Source organism: Megascapheus bottae, chromosome 10 (genome assembly GCF_031878675.1).
Source record: "Megascapheus bottae isolate mThoBot1 chromosome 10, mThoBot2.hap1, whole genome shotgun sequence".
NCBI classification, from domain to species: domain Eukaryota; kingdom Metazoa; phylum Chordata; class Mammalia; order Rodentia; family Geomyidae; genus Megascapheus; species Megascapheus bottae.
Genome location: NC_143518.1, coordinates 60,702,748 through 60,720,067, shown reverse-complemented (window position 1 = coordinate 60,720,067; position 17,320 = coordinate 60,702,748). Strand labels below are relative to the sequence as shown.

The 17,320-nt window shown below is 46.4% G+C and overlaps 1 protein-coding gene across 4 annotated transcripts in view; it reads right to left on the bottom strand.

Annotated features, from left to right (window-relative positions):
• The window catches only part of Dennd1b (DENN domain containing 1B), a 176,840-nt gene extending 174,068 nt beyond the window's left edge, over positions 1-2,772 (bottom strand). For 3 of the 4 annotated variants that reach the window (XM_090341472.1, XM_090341469.1, XM_090341470.1), the window contains exon 1: positions 2,693-2,772. In XM_090341472.1, the coding sequence (XP_090197598.1) occupies positions 2,693-2,709 (17 nt within the window). In that variant the 5' untranslated portion in view covers positions 2,710-2,772. The remainder of the gene's footprint in view (positions 1-2,692) is intronic. The other variant, XM_090341471.1, reaches the window with a different exon arrangement.
• Between the last annotated feature and the right edge of the window lie 14,548 nt (positions 2,773-17,320).

The window sequence follows — 17,320 nt, the reverse complement described above, 5'->3', positions numbered from 1 at the left end:
ATAAAGTGATTTCTTTAAAAAAAATTTTTAAATCTTCCTTTTGTCTCAATTGAATTCATGTACCTTTGTGCAGATGAAAGTGTTTTTATCAGTTTGGCAATTTAGGAGATGTGATACAGGAGCTGTGAGACTTCCAGGCACAGAATTTAACCTCTGAGACTCCTTATCTCATCCCAGAGTAACATGGAGACGCTAATGCACAGGCAAGCCCTCTGCTAGGCAATGCTAGACAAATGCAAGACTCAGCTCACTAAGTCAAAACCGGAAGGCCAGCACTTCCCTAAGAGTGTTTTTCTAAGTCTCTGTCTCTGTGTCTGTCTCTCTCTCTCTCTCTCTCTCTCTCTCTCTCTCTCTCTCTCTCTCTCTCTCTCTCTCTCTCTCTCTCTCTCTCTCTCTCTCTCACACACACACACACACACACACAGCTTAACCCAGGCTCTCATGCTTCCTTTACAGCATCAGTGATTGCTAGCTCCACCAGCCAAGTTCCAGGCCTCTATATCAAGAGAAAGCCACCGTGCATACTCAGATCTGCAGATGTACTTAAGCACATATCTGCCGGTTGAACTCAGGGCCTGAGTATTTTTGCTCAAGGCTAGTACTTGAACCACAGCTCCACTTCCAGTTTTTTGGGGTGGTAAATTGGAGGTAAGAATCTCATGGACTTTCTTGCCCTGGCTGGCTTCAAACTGTGATCCACACATCTTAGCTTCCTAAGGAGCTAAAATTACCAACCACTGGTGCTGAGCCCACACGAGCATGTTTAAAAAAGCAAGCTGTAACACACTATAGCAACACAATGGGAATATCATATATAGTTTTTACATTATCTTGAGGAACTGGAGAACTGCCCCTACGCTGAATTTTCCCACAGGGAGCCCTAATGGCACAGAGCTTCATTCAGAAGTCACTGGTCTTTTCTCTAACTCCCCACACAGCCTACTGGCTGAGTAAATTTTTAAATGTGAACTGAAATCTATTCAGACTCCCCCCTTTTTTCTTTTCAGAAACGCAGTTCTGTTATATTCTCTTTCCATCCGAAGATACAAGGCTAAGCCATGTTAGCAGGTGTGGCTGACCCAGTCCGCCAATGAGGTGTTGGGTTCGATCACCAGCACAGGAAAAACTAAGTTTAAAAGAAGAAAGAAGGCACAGTCTTGATGCTATCCCTGCTGAGAAGATGTCAATGTCTTTTTACAGTGCAGCTAAGAGTCTCTCAACTCTCCTGTCCCGGGTGGATTTTCCTTCCAGCCATGCTCAGCACGCTTCACCTCCACAGGGGCCAGGATGACAGGCCCAGCCCCAGGTCCCAGGCACAAGGACCATTCTCTCTAGAAGAAGTTAACGCCAGCCCTGACTTGAAAGAATGTTACACAACGCGCATTCAGAGCCACAGGAGGTGACAGGCCACACAGGCCACACAAGGTCACCGGCAAAGGGGGGTTTCCTCCGTCTCCCACTGTCAACCTGTTGGGATGGGAGTGACCGGGCCTCGTGTCAATAAGGAACCTTGTACATCCATCCACCTGCCCACCGCGGGAAACGGAATAACCCGGCCACAGGGTGCAGACGCTCCATCCCACGGGAAAGGCCCTTCTGGTGCTACAAATCTACACATTTATTATTTGAAGTGGTGGGGAGGAGGGGGTGGGGAGGAGCCAGAGAAGAGAAAGTTCTTTCCCGGGAAAGTTGCAGGAGAGAAATAACAGACGGCGGCCGGCCGCCCGCCGCGAAGGTGGCGAAGGTGGCGCCCACCGCGATCCAAGGGGCTTTCCACCCGCCTTCCCGGAGACACCCGGGAAGAGGAGGGCGCGGGCGAGCGCGCGGGCTGCAGGCTGCCTGGCGTGCAAGGCCTGGGGCCAGGGCACAGCACAGCGGCGGCAGGCGGCCTGGTAGACACACAGAGACAGACAGACAGACAGACAGACAGACAGACAGACAGACAGACAGACAGACAGACAGGCAGGCAGGCAGGCAGGGAGGAAGGGAGACAGACAGACAGACAGAAGGGAGACAGACAGGGAGGGAGGGAGGGAGGGAGGGAGGGAGACAGACAGAAGGGAGACAGACAGGCAGACAGACAGACAGACAGGGAGGGAGGGAAGGAGACAGACAGACAGACAGACAGAAGGGAGACAGGGAGACAGACAGGCAGGCAAGCAGGCAGACAGACAGACAGACAGACAGGGAGGGAGGCAGACAGACAGACAGAAGGGAGACAGACAGGCAGGCAGGCAGGCAGAAGACAGACAGACAGGCACACAGGGAGACAGACAGGTAGGCAGGCAGGCAGGCAGGGAGACAGACAAACAGAAAGGCACACAGGGAGACAGACAGGTAGGTAGGCAGGCAGGCAGGGAGACAGACAGACAGGCAGGCAGGCAAACAGAGACAGACAGACAGACAGATAGACAGAAGACAGACACAGACAAACAGGCAGGCAGGCAGGCAGACAGGCAGGCAGACAAGCAGACAGGCAGGCAGGCAGGCAGGCAGAAAACCTGACTGTGACGGCCGGACAGACAGACTGGGGGACCCCCGGCGGGCCGCAGGGAGGAGGCCGCCAGGCCCGGGGAGGCGCAGCTTTGTCCCCGCGTCCCCGGGCGGCGGCGCGGCCTCCGGGCGCTGCGGCCTAGCGCCCCGCCGCCCCGCCGGGGTCTCGGGCCCCGCGGCCCCGGCCCCGCGCACTCACTTGGTCCTGCAGTCCATGGTCACATGTCGCGGCGTCGGTCCGTCCGCCCGCCCCCGCCGCCCGCGGGGAAGGAGGCCGCAGTCCCGGCGGCGGCGGCCCGGTGCCCCCGCCCCGCCCCGCCTCTGTGACAGCAGCGCGGCCCCGCCCGCCGCCCCCCGCCCCCCACCGGGCCCCCGCGCTCCCGCCCGCCCGCCCGCGCCCGCAGCTGCTCCTCCACCACCGCCGCCGACCAGGAAGTCACCGGGAGGGAGGGGGAGGGGAGGGAGGGGGGAGGAGGGGGAGAAACAGCCCCGCCTCCACCACCTAGGACTCAGGGACAGGGACACCACGGCTAGAGAGGAGGGCTCCTGTCTGCGCGCCCCTGCATCCCGCCCTCCCCCTCCCCTGCATCCCCTCCCTCCCCTCCCCCTGCAGCCTCATCCTCCCCTCACCCCTGCATCCCCACCCTCCCCTCACCCTGCATCCACCCTCCCCTCACCCCTGCATCCCGCCCTCCCCTCCCCTGCAGCCTCATCCTCCCCTCACCCCTGCATCCCCACCCTCCCCTCCCCCTGCATCTCCACCCTCCCCTCACCCCTGCATCCCCACCCTCCCCTCTCCCCTGCATCCCCACCCTCCCCTCACCCTGCATCCCCACCCTCCCCTCCCCCTGCAGCCTCATCCTCCCCTCACCCCTGCATCCTGCCCTCCCCTCACCCCTGCAGCCTCATCCTCCCCCTCCCCCACAGCCTCATCCCCCCTCCCCCCTGCATCCCTACCCTCTCCCTCCCCTTGCATCTCCACTCCCCCCTGCAGCCTTATTCTCCCCCTCCCCCCTGCATCCCCACCTCCCCTCCCCCCTGCAGCCTGGTCTGCACTCTGAGACATGCCCAGCTCCCCCCTCCTGATTCCAGAAGGTTCACTTGTGCACCTGCTGAACAGCTGTCCACTCCCTCCAGGTCTGCACATGGGGGGGGGGCGCATTCCTGGGACCTGGGCTAACTCTGGACACCTGCCAGGAGTAGCTGCAGGGAGGGGGGCTGGACCCCGCCGGGCTTGAGGACAGTATGGGGGGGGGGTGCACCCTGACGTAGGCCTGGGCTGCTCTGGGCTGTGGGACTGGCTTGGCTGCACCCTGGACACCCCATCCATCCCCATCCCCAAAGGAGAACCCCGTAGGGCAGGCCAAGTGCCTCCACTTCCACCGCAGCCCCTTGCCCTGCCGCCCTGCCTGGCTCTGAGAAGAGAAGTTGTGATGCTTCTTGCCATGGACAGGCAAGATTGCCCAGGCTGGGCGGCATGGCAGGTCTCGGGCTAGCACTGCCACCCTCACACTAAGGTTCAGGGATCCTCTGCTGTACCCTGCAAGAAATAAGAAGAGAGGGAGAGGAGAGAGGCAGCGGTGCCCAGACCCAAGCCAGCCTGGAGACCCTAAAGGACAGCTGAGAATCAGAGAACCCAGTTCAACTCTGTTTTAGTGATCTTGAACTTTCTTGTCCAGGTTGGTGCAAACTTCGTCAACCAAACAAGACCTGCTGCATAGCTACTAGTCTCCAATCAAGAACGAGGATGGGGGCCCGAACAACTAGTGGGAAAGGCTGACTGTCCCAGTGCTTTGTCATAACTGCCCTGGGGGAAAGATGGTTCACTTCAGTTTCTCAGTTCCTGCATTTGTAAAACGGGAGTTATTACTCGTCTATCGAAAACAAGTATGGTGTGATGTTGGACTTCAAGATTCTACAATGCTGCAAGACCATTTGGGGAATTTTTCTGTGAATTTCCGTTGCACAATGAGGCCAAGTCTACCACATAACTCTTTCTCTCCCAATGAAATCGTCTCCTACCAAAAAAGTTAGCAGACTCCCAAGCCTTGAGACCAATTCTCTAAATGCAAAACCACTTCTGCTCCAAGTGTGGTGGAGTATTTTTTTAACTTCTCCTTTCATTATACTTAATTCTTCTCCAAAGGAAAGAATCTTGCTTCACATGCTTACCTAGACCATCAGCTTTTAAAGTGAGATGAGAAAACAATATCATTATTTTCCCCACCCATGGTGGCGAGATTATAAATGACAGTCACAGCCCTGTAAAATGTAAAATTGTTCAGTTTATGTTAAGTGTACAGAGAAAAGACCACAAATACGCACAGTCTGACCCATCTTTCTAAATCTCCCTTTGACCGACTTTCACTAAGAGCTTTATCAAGTCTGCTTTCGAGGTTAATTGGGCAGAATCTAAGGTGGACATGAGTTAAAAGCACAATTAAGATCTGAGGATCCCAGTTCAAAGCCAGCCAGAGCAGGAAATTCTGTGAGACTCATAACTCCACTAACTACACAAAAGAGCTGCAAGTGGGGCTGTGGTTCAAGTGATAGAGCACTAGCCTTGAGCACAAAAAGTCAAGAACAGTACCCAAGCCTAGAGGTCAATCTCTGGATGGGAACCGTATTCTCACAACACATTCTTTATCAAGCATGATGACTGGGTTGTCTGTTGTCAACATGTATTGCTCAACTTCCATGTGCGGAACACAATCCAGTCAATGGAAGATGCGAGTGAAGATATCCTAATACGTTGATGGAATCATCTATTATAGTTTATGGTCCTGTCATTTTTTACTTTCTATAGTGTGAGGCTATGTTATAATCTGCATACTAGTTTATGGTGGTTACAACCATTTAGTACATTGAACTGTCCATATGTTAAGACTTTTCTTTTCCTGTAAAAGCTAAATCAGTTTTCTTCTAAAAAGTATTGAGTATTATATATCTCCTTTAATCCTTTTACATTTACTGGTTATATTTTGGATTTACCCAATGACTTAGAAGTTGGATTTTGAGCCTGGTCTGAGAATCTTGGCCTCTTGGATCAAACACTTAGACCATTTTGTAGCTATGATCGATACTTCTACTGAATTGAATTTATTTCTACCACTGAATATTCTTCCCCCTCTTTCCTCCTAAATCACTTTTTTCTTCTTTTCTTTTTTCATCTTCAGGAAGACTTTTAAATGTTTTTCTCGTACACTCCACCCTGAACTAATAGTACTACCTTCTTTATTTACTAAGCATCCTAGAAAGCAAATGATAATTGATTAAATTTCAAGATTATCAATATATCTTCCCCTGCCAAAAACATAAGGACCTTAGAAACCCCTTTCACAATTACATTTTTGTATGTTGCTGTATACAGTCAGCATCTGCTTGGATTTTCCCCTGATTTTTTTTGTTCCTACTTTCGCTTAGATTGTGCATCTAAAATCAATTCATTTCTGCCTCAAATATATGCTATAGTTGATAGCATATTCTTTTACTTTTCGTTTGGCAATGTACTTAATCTTGATTCTTAAAATTGTTTTCACTGATAAATTCTAAGTTATTTCCTTATATATGACGCTTCCCCAGTATCGATTTACCTGGAATGTGGACTGTCCTTTCTCCCTGACTGGATTTAAGATTTTTTAAATCAGGTTTTATATGATTCCTTATAAAGAAAATAGGCATATATTTATCTTTTTATTCATATATTTATTTTTGAGGCCATGGCTGGCCTCCTGCTTCAGACTCCCTAGTGCTGGAGTTCCAGGTATGACTCCACATAGATTTACCCATGGTGTCACTGGTTCAGTTGACTCTAGATGGGTGATTGCATTAGTTCTCAAGTATTTGGAAGGCCATTCTTCTCTGTCGTTCATTGTGTAACTCTAATTATGCCTTGCTGGTTTGTTTTGATTCTTTTGGTCTTACCTCTCATTGGAGTCACCCTTATTCTTTCATGGCAGCTCTTACTTGCGATCCCTTAATATCCTAAAGGAAGCAGTGAGTTCCTTTTGTACTGTCTGATCCTTGGAGCTGTATATGTGGGAATTCAGTGAGGTCTGAGATGAAGAGTTCTCTAGAGAGGATATTTACTTACTGCTAACAGTTGCCTGAGGGCCACTGAAAGACCATTTGCATGATTGTAGCTATGTGTCCTCTCCAGAAAGCCTTTCTGCTCTGTCTCAGTGGTTAGGACTACTCACATGGCTTTAGGAGTGGCTTCTAGTTGGATTTCCCTCACTGGGAAAGCCCTGAGGTCCCTTGAACATCCAGCTTCACAGAACTCTCCAGGCTCAAGGTGGATCTTGTCACTTTCCATGTCCCCCCTGCTGTCCCTCGAGCACTTCTTTCTCCATTTCCTGCTTTTGATGCATGTAATAGGACATGCTGGGTTCTGTTCCCGGCACCAAAAACAAATGTATGTTTTTGAAGGCTTAATTTTTATTTTCTTTAATTGCATTGATGGAAGTTTCGACTAAACTATTGTGATTTCTTAGTTTTGATCACATAATAATGTATGTAAATTGGCCTAGGAGAAACTTTTTTTGTGTATCCTGGTCTTGGGGCTTGAACTGTGAGCCAGGATAATGTTCCTGAGGGTTGGGCTTTTTGGGGGGGGGGGGATTGTTGTTCTTGTTGTTGGGGGGGAGTGGCTCAAGGCTAACACTTTACCACTTGAGCTTCCAGTTTTTTTGATGGTTAGTTGGAGATAAGAGTCTCACAGCCTTTCTTTCCCCAAGCTGGTTTTGAACCAAGATTCTTAGGTCTCTGCATCCTGAGTAGCTAGGATTTCAGACTTGTACCAGTATTTTTTTTTTCAGTTTTGTGACTTGAACTCTGGGCCTAGGTGCTGTCCCTGAGCACTTCAGCTCAAGGCTCTACTGCTTTGAGCCATGGTGCCACTTCCAGTTTCTGGTAGTTAATTGGAGGTAAGAGTCTCACAGTCTTTTGTGCCCCGGCTGGCTTTGAACCTTGATCCTCAGATCTCAGTTTTCCAAATAGCTTGGATTACAGGTGTAGTACCCGGCTAACTAATGAAAACTTACCTTTTCAGGACTTGACTTTTCATTTTAATTGAGATGGTATTGCTTAAAGTCTGGATTATTTTATACTTAGCATGTAATCTAAAGATAAAATCTCCATCAACAGGATGTCTGAAATGCTTTAGGGCTAGAGAGAAAGTACAGGAGATTTCACACCTGAGAACTTATAAAGTCAGCATTCTATGTGATTTACCAGCCAGCTCCAACAAAAATGTCTTTCAATTTATAGACCAGAGTGTTCAGGTAAATGCTGAACAATTACCAAAAGGAACATATCCAGATATATAAAATCCAAGTGGGAACTTCTGATATGCATTTCTTTTGCTATTAGTTGCAGTAAAGAGCACAGTAAATATTCCCCAAATCGTACAATACAGCAAGACATCTCCCCCTACCCTTTTTCAATGGATGGGCTCAAAGACGGAGAGTAAATTGTCTTACCTGTGACCAGCTTCTGCTAACTCTCCAGGCTTTTCATTCCTCAGCCTACCAGACATTGGAAAACTGAAAAGAGACCTTAGAATTAAGAGCAAGAAGTATTTGAAAGGAGAAGAAGACTAACAGATGATAATCAGAGGCACTGTGTTTCTCCAGGGACTGTTCAGAAAAGTCTGAGTCGGGCTTGGAGCAACAGGGTAATGTTTCTATCACTCAGTGGCTCTGCATGGGAAAGAATTTTCTGACCCCACCCACCAGATACTCCACATAAATAAAAGCATCATCATGTGAGACAGCCCAGCTCACACCCACTTCATGCTCCCAAGAGAATGAGTAATCACATCCCAAGAGTAATGTCATTAGGGTTTACTGCAGGAAACATAAAAGAGCAAATAATGGGATGCTGATGGGCCCACAGAATCAACAAGCTCTGCGAGCACCCTAATTTTCTAATGTAAACAAAGAAACAGGCAAATTCCTATATGCCAAGTTTTACCTGCCTGAAATTCTAGGCAATAACTGAACAGACCTGAGATTGATTGGAATTCAGCAGGTTGTAGCATTAGAACTCAATCAAATTCCAGGGGTCAAGCTAAAGGAAAGGACCTCCAGGATACAGAAACAAAAGCTATATAGGGAGTGATTGTTGTCCTTAATGTACTATGTTATCTCTCATCTCTTTTGTTGTCCCTTGGTTATCTCATTTTGTTACAGTATTTCACCTGGTTATCTGATATATTGTATATATGTGTATTTGGTTATTTGAAGTCAATAGGGAAGGGAGGAAAACAAGACGAGGGGCGGGGTTGGGAGGAGGGAAATGGGGACCAAGACATGAGAAAGGGTATCAATGTATGTGAAGTAATGCACCTTCTATCTGGTGAATATAATGTAACCCTTCTATTAATTACAATAAAAAATATATGAAAAAAAAGTCCAGGGGTCAAGAGGAAAGGGTAGACAAACAAAGAAGAGAAGAGGGAAGAATGCAGTCAAGAATCAAATGCATCTCCTGCAAAATTAAGAAGAGTGAGGGAAAGGGTAGCTAGGGGAGGGATGGGTGAGAATGTTAAAAGGGGTGACACTGATGACAATAGATTATATTCTTTACCTACAAAAAAGAATGAAGCATTAAATATTTGACAGCCCCTCCACGCTTCCTATCAGACAAGATAAAAATAAAAAGCTGGGATCCTCCAGAGACCTTTCTCTAGGGCCGAAAAGAGTGGATCTGGCCTTATCTGCCTTCTGTTGTTTTTGATGTCTCAAACCCAAGACAACTTGTGCCTGGAATCTTCTTTGGAAGGGAAAGAGAAACCGAGGGAAGTCTTCTTCATTCCCTGGGAATTTATTTGCTTCCTTTCTCAAAGGGACGGCCTACCTACCCACCTTCCTTCACTCTGTGCACAATTCCAGGCATCTCTTCTCCGCCATCTTGAGCTGACCTCTCCCCCAGGTGGGCATGTCCACAGTGGAAAGAGGTCAGCTTGACACATGCAGGTGACCTCATAGCAGCAGAGGCTGGCTGCACTCAGCCTGCTAGATAGCTGCTTCCTGGGTCTTCATCTCTCCCAGAGGAAGTTGCAGATCAGGAATATCCAACACAGCCAGTACACTAAGTGTGGTAATTACATCGCATCCTCTCTACGGTGACTCAAAAAAATGGCCAAATTAGTGCTGCTAATCCCCATTCAGTGACAATGTAAATAAAGCCGCTGATTACTGGATGACCTATTTTTTGACCTCTGTGAATTTTAATAGAAAGATGTGTTGTACTTCTTTAAATGAGCAGGTATGAGTTCTGATATTAGAAGGAAGCTTTTACACTAGTAGCCTCCAATTGATTTAGGAACAACGCACTCATCTGGGCACCCATGGACCATGGTAACTCCAGAGGCTGAGATCTGAGGATGGCGGTTCAAAGCCTGGGCAGGCAAATTCAAGAGACTTTTACCTCCAATTAAGCAGTAAAGCGGACACACTGGGGACTGGGGGAGCAAACAAAGAATTCCTGGTATTTTAGTCACTGTGTCATTTCATGCATAAATATGTTGTGCTCCCGTCTGCAGAATCATCCCTGTGACATTTGCATTAGTCCTTTCTTGTGGTGATTTCTCCAAGTGCTCTGCTCTGCTGCGCTGCTATACGGTAATTTTTTTTTTTTTCTTGAGCTGAGAGTCTCCATAGTCCTGCAAGGAACAGATTATGGGGTGAAGCAGGTATAGATGATAAAACAGAAAGGTCACTCTCCAGGGACACTGTAGCTCCCAGAATGCCAGAATACAAGAGGATTCTTTCCCATTTGCCTGAGGCACCAGGAAAGAGAAGTCAGCCATTTATTAAAGCTGCTTTCTTTGTGCGTTTCTGCCTTCTGTCTCCCTTTCTTTTGAAACAAAAGTAAAAGCAAGACTTCAGTGATTCTGTACTTCAATCCAGAAGTGTCTCCCTGACTTTTTTTTTTTTTGGTCGGTAGTGGGGCTTGAACTCAGGGCGCTGTCCCTGGGCTTTTCAGCTCAAGGCTACCACCCTACCCCTTGAGCCACAGACCCATTTCCCATTTTCTAGTGATTAATTGGAGATAAGAGTCTCATGGTCTTTAGTGACCGGGATGGCTTTAAACCGAGATCCTCAGATCTCAGTAGCTACGATTACAGGTGTGAGCCACTGAGTCCAGCTTCTCCCTGGACAAAAGCTAAACTGCTTTACCTTGGGGTAGTCATGCCTATTTTCAAAGTGCTATGTACAGCTGGGCTCTAAGACAGGAGAAGGTAACTGCCAGGTCTTGGCCGGTTGGAGAGTTGCTCAGGAAAATCACTCTGTATCACGTCTTCCCCTCAACCTGAGTTGTTCCCTCTGTCACGACCAAGCTTTGGCAGACAAGTGAAAGATATTTTTTGTTTCTTTGTGCCAATTGGGGTTTGAACTTGGGGCCTGGGCACTGTCCCTGAGCTTTTCTTTTCAAGGCTAACACTATCATTTGAGCCACTGTTCTACTTCCTGCTTTTTTTGGTAGATAATTGGAGAGTCTCGTGGATTTTCCTGCCTTGGCTGGCTTAAAAACCACAATCCACCCAATGAGAAGCAAAGTGCTGAGGCCTGCTTTCAGCCCACGGGCACACTGAGAGCCTGTTGACTAGGAAAACTTCTCAAAGTCTGAAAACTTCACCACTCTCCCTGGGCACTCCAAATGATTTATTGTTAAGAAGTCCTTTAACACTAAAAATGAAGATTGAGGCCCTTGGGGCAAGTTTAGACCTTGCCTCAATTTCTGGAAATAACTTGACATTATACTTATAGGGAACAAGAAAAGGAAAGTTAGGAGAGGGAAGGACATAAAAGATCAGAGCATTAAATAACTTTATCTTATGAAAGTTCATCTCAAACCAGGCGCAGTGGCTCATGCCTGTAATCCTCGCTACTCAAGAGGCTGAGATCTGAAGATTTTGGTTCAAGGCTAGCCAGGACACTAAAGCACATGAGACTCTTATCGCCAATTAACCACTAGAAAACACCCAGGCCCAAAGTTCAAGCCCCATGGCCTACTCTCAATAAAAGAAAAGAAAAGAAAAGAAAAGGTTCACCTCAATATTGTCCTACTCGGGTTTTTTTTGTTTGGTTTGGTTTTGTTTTGCCAGTCATGGGCTTGAGCTCAGGGCCTGAGCACTGTCCTTGGACTTTCTCAAGGCTAGTAGAGCTCTACCACTTGAGCCTCAGCATCACTTCTGGCTTTTTTCTATGTTGTGGTACCGAGGAATCGAACCCGGATCTTCGTGCATGCTAAGCAAGCACTCTACCACTCGGCCAAACTCCTGGTCCCTGTCCTACTCGTTTTTACTTTCTTGTCAGTCATGGGACTTGAACTCTGGGCCTGGGTGCTATCCCTGAGCCCTTCAGCTGAAGGCTCAAGCTCTACTTTGAGCCACAGTGCCACTTCTAGTTTTCTGGTGGTTAATTGGAGATAAGGGTCTCATGGCCTTTAGTGCCCAGGCTGACTTTGAACCATGATCCTCAGATCTCAGCCTCCTGAGTAGCAATTACAAGCATAAGCACCAGAGCTCCTGGCTATCCTACTTGTTCTTAATTTTCAACATATGAATATTATTTTTATTTTAATTTTATTTATTTATTTTTTGCCAGTCCTGGGCTTCAGATCAGGGCCTGAGTACTCTCCTTGGACTTTCTCAAGACTAGAGCTCTACCACTTGAGCCTCAGCACCACTTCTGGCTTTTTCTATGTTGTGGTACTGAGGAATTGAACCTGCGTCTTCGTGAACACTAGACAAGCACTCTACCACTAGACCAAACTCCCAGCCTCAAATATTATTTTTAATTATTTAATTAATTAATGATTCAATTTTTCTTAATTTTCAGTATATGAAAACTATTGCAACTAACAAGTTTAGCAAAGTTATGGGATATAAAATCAGCAGCCCAAGTAAAGTTACTATATGCTAACAATGGTCTTTACATGAAAGAAATTAAGAAAACAACCAAATACACACTAGCATAAAATACTTAGAAACAAATATAATCCAAGAGATGGAACATCTGTAAACTAACCATTAATAAAAATTGACATGGATAAAAATAAATGGAAATTACCTCATGTTCATGGATTGAAAGAATTGATATTGCCAAAATATCTGCACTGTCCACAGAAATGCACATACTTGATGTAATCCTTATGTCACAATGCAATAGCCACCAAAGTACAATGGCACTGGCATACACCAAATAGCTAAGTCAAAGGCAGTACTATTCTTGAACTCAGGGCCTATGCTTGTCCAACAGGTGCTCTACCACTTGAGCCACACCTACATCCTTCTTGCTTTGGCCTTTAGGTGCTCACATATTTTTCCTCCTGGGGGGTTAATTTCAAATGTAATTCTCATACTTATGGTCTCCCGTGTAGAAGTTCCTCCATGTCTAGCTTGTTTGTTGAAACATGGGTCTCACTAATTTTGTTTTCTCTGGCTTCAAAGATCATTCTCCATCTGATCTCCAACCACTGCTATGAGCCACTGTGTCGGTTTTCAGTGCTACTTAATGAGAGTGGTTAACTGTACCACATTGAGACTTTTAACTTCAAAATATATCTAAAGAAACTCACAATAAACCAGTTGTCGTAGCACATGTTTTATTCAGTGGTTTGTATTTCTACGATCTTTTAAGTTTCTTTTTCTTTCTCTTTTCATAAAGATCATAGTTTATGATCTTCTCAGTTTAATTCTGTGTCCCACTGTTGTCTTTGGTAATATTCCTTTTTGCTCCAGAACTTCACAGGTTTATATAATAAATGGTGTGGTCTTCACAGTATAGATACCTGTTTCGTGAACTGAAAGAGAAAGTAGAAAAAAAAAAAGAAAAAGGAGAAGCATTTTGAGTGCCAACTATATACCAGGAAATTTGCTACGTTTTACATACATGTTTCTTTCATCTTCACAGTCAGACCAGAATGGCAACTTACCCACAGTTCTGTAAATAAGGTGCAAACTCAAATCCATACTACAGCACTGTGAGCATGCAAGCAAGAGAGAAATGGACTCCCTAAACCCCACAAGGCAGATCAGCATCCTGAATGTCTTAGCATTTCCTCTATTACTCAGCACATTGTCACCATGAACATTACTGGATCATTCCACGTTATCTTCAGCACTCCTGGGGCAGACACAAAACATCAAGACTCGGATTAATCACCAAATAATAACTCCACTTGCCACTGTCCTGAGGCTGTGTTTACCAGGTAATAATAGCCTAGTGTTACAATCTGTTACTTGTTGTGAGAGGGGCATCTTGCTTTGGTGTGGAATGTGGCATGCAGGCAGTGTGGGCATTGTTTCTCTTGTTTTGTCCAGGTCTAGCTTCCTGCTGACTCACCCCAGTTGCATGGCTTCTCTTCGTCCTCCTATCCAGTCTTCAAGTTCCAGCCTGGCCCTGCTGATCCACAGTACAAGTCACTCACTCCACTGTGTCCCCTTGGTACTTTTAGCCAATGCTGTTCAGTTAATGTTTAACTGGGTTTTGCTTTACTTTTAAACATGTAATAATGTAAGCACTTCAACTATAAATGCCTTAAGGGCACACACTGATTTTCCACTTTGTGTGCATGCATGTGTGAGTGCACCTGTGTGTGTATGTGTGTGTGTGTGTGTGTGTGTGTGTGTGTGAGAGAGAGAGAGAGAGAGAGAGAGAGAGAGAGAGAGAGAGAGAGAGAGAGAGAGAGAGAGAGAGAGAGAGATACCTTTGTTGTATCCAATGTAAATTGAGGGGTCAGTATTTACTGATTAATATGATAATATGGAGACAACCAGGCCAAAAAAAAACCATAAGCTGTGCGTAACTGTTACCGAAAACACATAAGACTCCAAATTTGTGGGGTACAGAGGTACACCTTTAGAATACAAGGCCCTTAATCCAATCCTTAGCTCATTGTATAAATTACACAAGGATAAGTTAAACTAGGATGAGATGAAAGATATTCACTGACGAAGATTTTCTATAAAAAAAATGTTGAAAGCCATAAAAATGAACATGGATTAGAATATCAGTGATTAATAAGTCATCTTGTACATTCAGTAATGTGACAAAAGTTTCTTGAGCATTTTGCTCTGGAGGATGTCTCTTATACAGACAGAAGCTCAGTCAAGGGCTCTCTTTTCTCCCCCTCCCCCCAAATTATCAAACTTCTCATTTAATTAATCTATTCAACAAATACGTGTCTTTATTTACCTACCTAGTACTTAAGGACTGTAGTGTTAACATAGTCTGGAAAAGGTGCTTTCTGTATTTCCCCAGGGCTGTGAGCTGTGCTTCTCTCCCACATCCGTCATTTTGGGGCCGACCCTGATCACACCTGGGGCTTTCCGCTTGCTGATTGATTTTGCGGCAGATGTCTGCTGGAGAGGTGGAATGCTGGGAGAACATTCTGCCTTCCGTGGTGGAGGCTCCCTCTGCGCTTCCCTTGGGCAGAGTGACTCCTCTTGGAAGTGCTGTTCTTGAAATTTAGTCTCCTGTCACGTGGTTTTCATAAGTGCTCACCAATTGATGCACACCGTAATTAAGCTTAGATGTTTAAGGCTTTAGTAAGTGGACACTTCTCCCAACATGACGTTTCCAGTCTGCTTGGCAGCAGTCAGTTCTTGTCTTCATGGAAGGCTTTATGGCTTGGGCACAGGAAAGCCAGCCTCCCCTTCACACAGCAGCATTGCATTCTGTGGGAGTTCCCCTCTCTGTTGCTGCCTGTAAGCCGTGTGTCCCCAAACCCAAAGGGGCAGTGATGGCATTTCCATCAGCTAACACGTTCCAGGCACATCTGTGGCCTACAGTGCACGGCATCTGGGTTCAAAACCCTGAGTGGATGGATTTGTGCATTGGACAGGGCCTTGCGGAGCTCACGCACAGGGTGCAGATTCACAAGCTGATAGGGTGAAGCCACTTTCCAATCCCATCCACAGGAAAGTCAGATGCATAAAAGCAAATGCACAAGACGCCTGAGGTACTCCAATCTGCAGAGGCAAAAAGAAGATATTCGTCCCAACATCAACTTTCTCATAAATCAAGCTATCTTTGAAGCAAACAAGTGATAGGCCCTGAAAGCATATTCAAGTAGAGGAGAGAGGACATTTGTTTGTTTTTCCCTAGCTGCTTTTCAAATAACATAAATAGGCACTGAGGAGAGCAGAGCGGAAAGGGAAAAGCCTTCTTGTCTGCATGCTTAGCCGGGTTTCTTCAGGTTGCCGGACTAGATAAAGTTTAAGACTTGCTCTTCCTCTTTCCTTATCTTTATGCCCCCTGTAACTTACCTGTGGGTCACCCTCAGAATGTCAAGCGCTGTGCTCTTCAGCAGCCTGTGCTGTGTTTCCTAGTGACTGGTTCTTCTAGAGTAACCTGAACTAGCCCTGAATTGAACCCCACCACCACTGCCTCCAGAAGGCGTCAATGGGTGATGGATGCCCCAGGTTGAACCCAGAGGCCTCAGTGTCCTCCAGGGGACTGAAGGAACACACATGCTCATTGGAAGGACAGGCAGAGCAGCAGGGTCAGGCTGGACTTGACAGTGGTGTCTCAGACGGGGTGGACTTTGGTTTGAACACGGTTTGTGTGCCGTGGTTCACATGCTGGAAGCTTGGGCTCCAATGCGACAGAACTGCAAGATGATGGAGTCTGTAGGAGGAATTAGACCATATCTGTCTGAGTTGGGACCAGGGAGTCCATTGGCTGTTGGCCTTCCGGGGCAGAGGCTTTTCCTGAAGAAATCTGGCTGTTAAGGAGGGGCCGACAGCAGGGCTTGCTTATGGAATGGGCCCTCCGTTCCCGAGGCCCGGCTCACCTCAGCACCCACAGCAGTAGCATACACATAAAGCAAAACACGCAGACATTTCTGATCAAGTGTCATGGTGAAAGCCAGGAAAGTACACACAGGGAAAAGAGCTCTAAAAAGACCTGGCCATGGGGAAAAGCAAAGGAAGGGGTGACACCGTGCTGAAGAATTGTACTCCTATCTGACTGACAGGACTGTAATCACCTTGTGAAACTTCATCATCATCATCATAATACCCAAAGAGATGGTATGGGATGAGAATTAGGAGGAAAAGGACAGCTACTGCTGTTTTCCATTACGAGGCTGGAAGTGTCATAGGGTTTTGAAGGCTTTCAAGTCAAATCTTGGGCCAGTTTTTAATTTTCGGTGTAGCTGAGGAAGCAGCCATTAGGGTGTCTATGACTCTAATGATCGCAGTCCTTAATCCTATCAAGACCAGAGGTCACAACGTGCAAGGGATAGATGTAGCATTAGGGAAAGGATGGAAATGAGTGATTTAAAGCATCCTGCACAGTAATGTGGAAGCCAACTGACTTGCATAGAGATGTGAAGAGCTGAGGAGGGCAGGCATTTGGAGCCCTGAAAGGGACAAAAGGGGAGCTGAGGAAGTGACTCCCTTTCCTTTTAGGGTTCAAAGGCCATGTTTGTGTCTCGGAGCTTGATTTTTGATTACTGCACTGTGGTTAATATCCCTTTCACCTTCATTACCTTGGCCCAATTATGTTGTGTTGCTTTGTAATATGTACAGGCACACATTTTTTATCCATTAGCTAGTCAATGGTCAGCTATGCTGACTGCATTATCTCACTGTTGTGAATAGTGCTGCAACAGACATGGCTAGACCAATAATCATACAGTAAGGTTAGGAAAACCTAACATGGATTCTTTTGTGTGTATACTCAGAAGCAGTATTCCTAGACCCTGTGGAAGTTCTAGTTTCAAGTGTTTGAGGAAGCCCCAGAATGACTTGATTGTGGTTGTTTTGGTAAAGGTAATGGTGCATGCTGATTTCTATAGGGACTGATTAAAT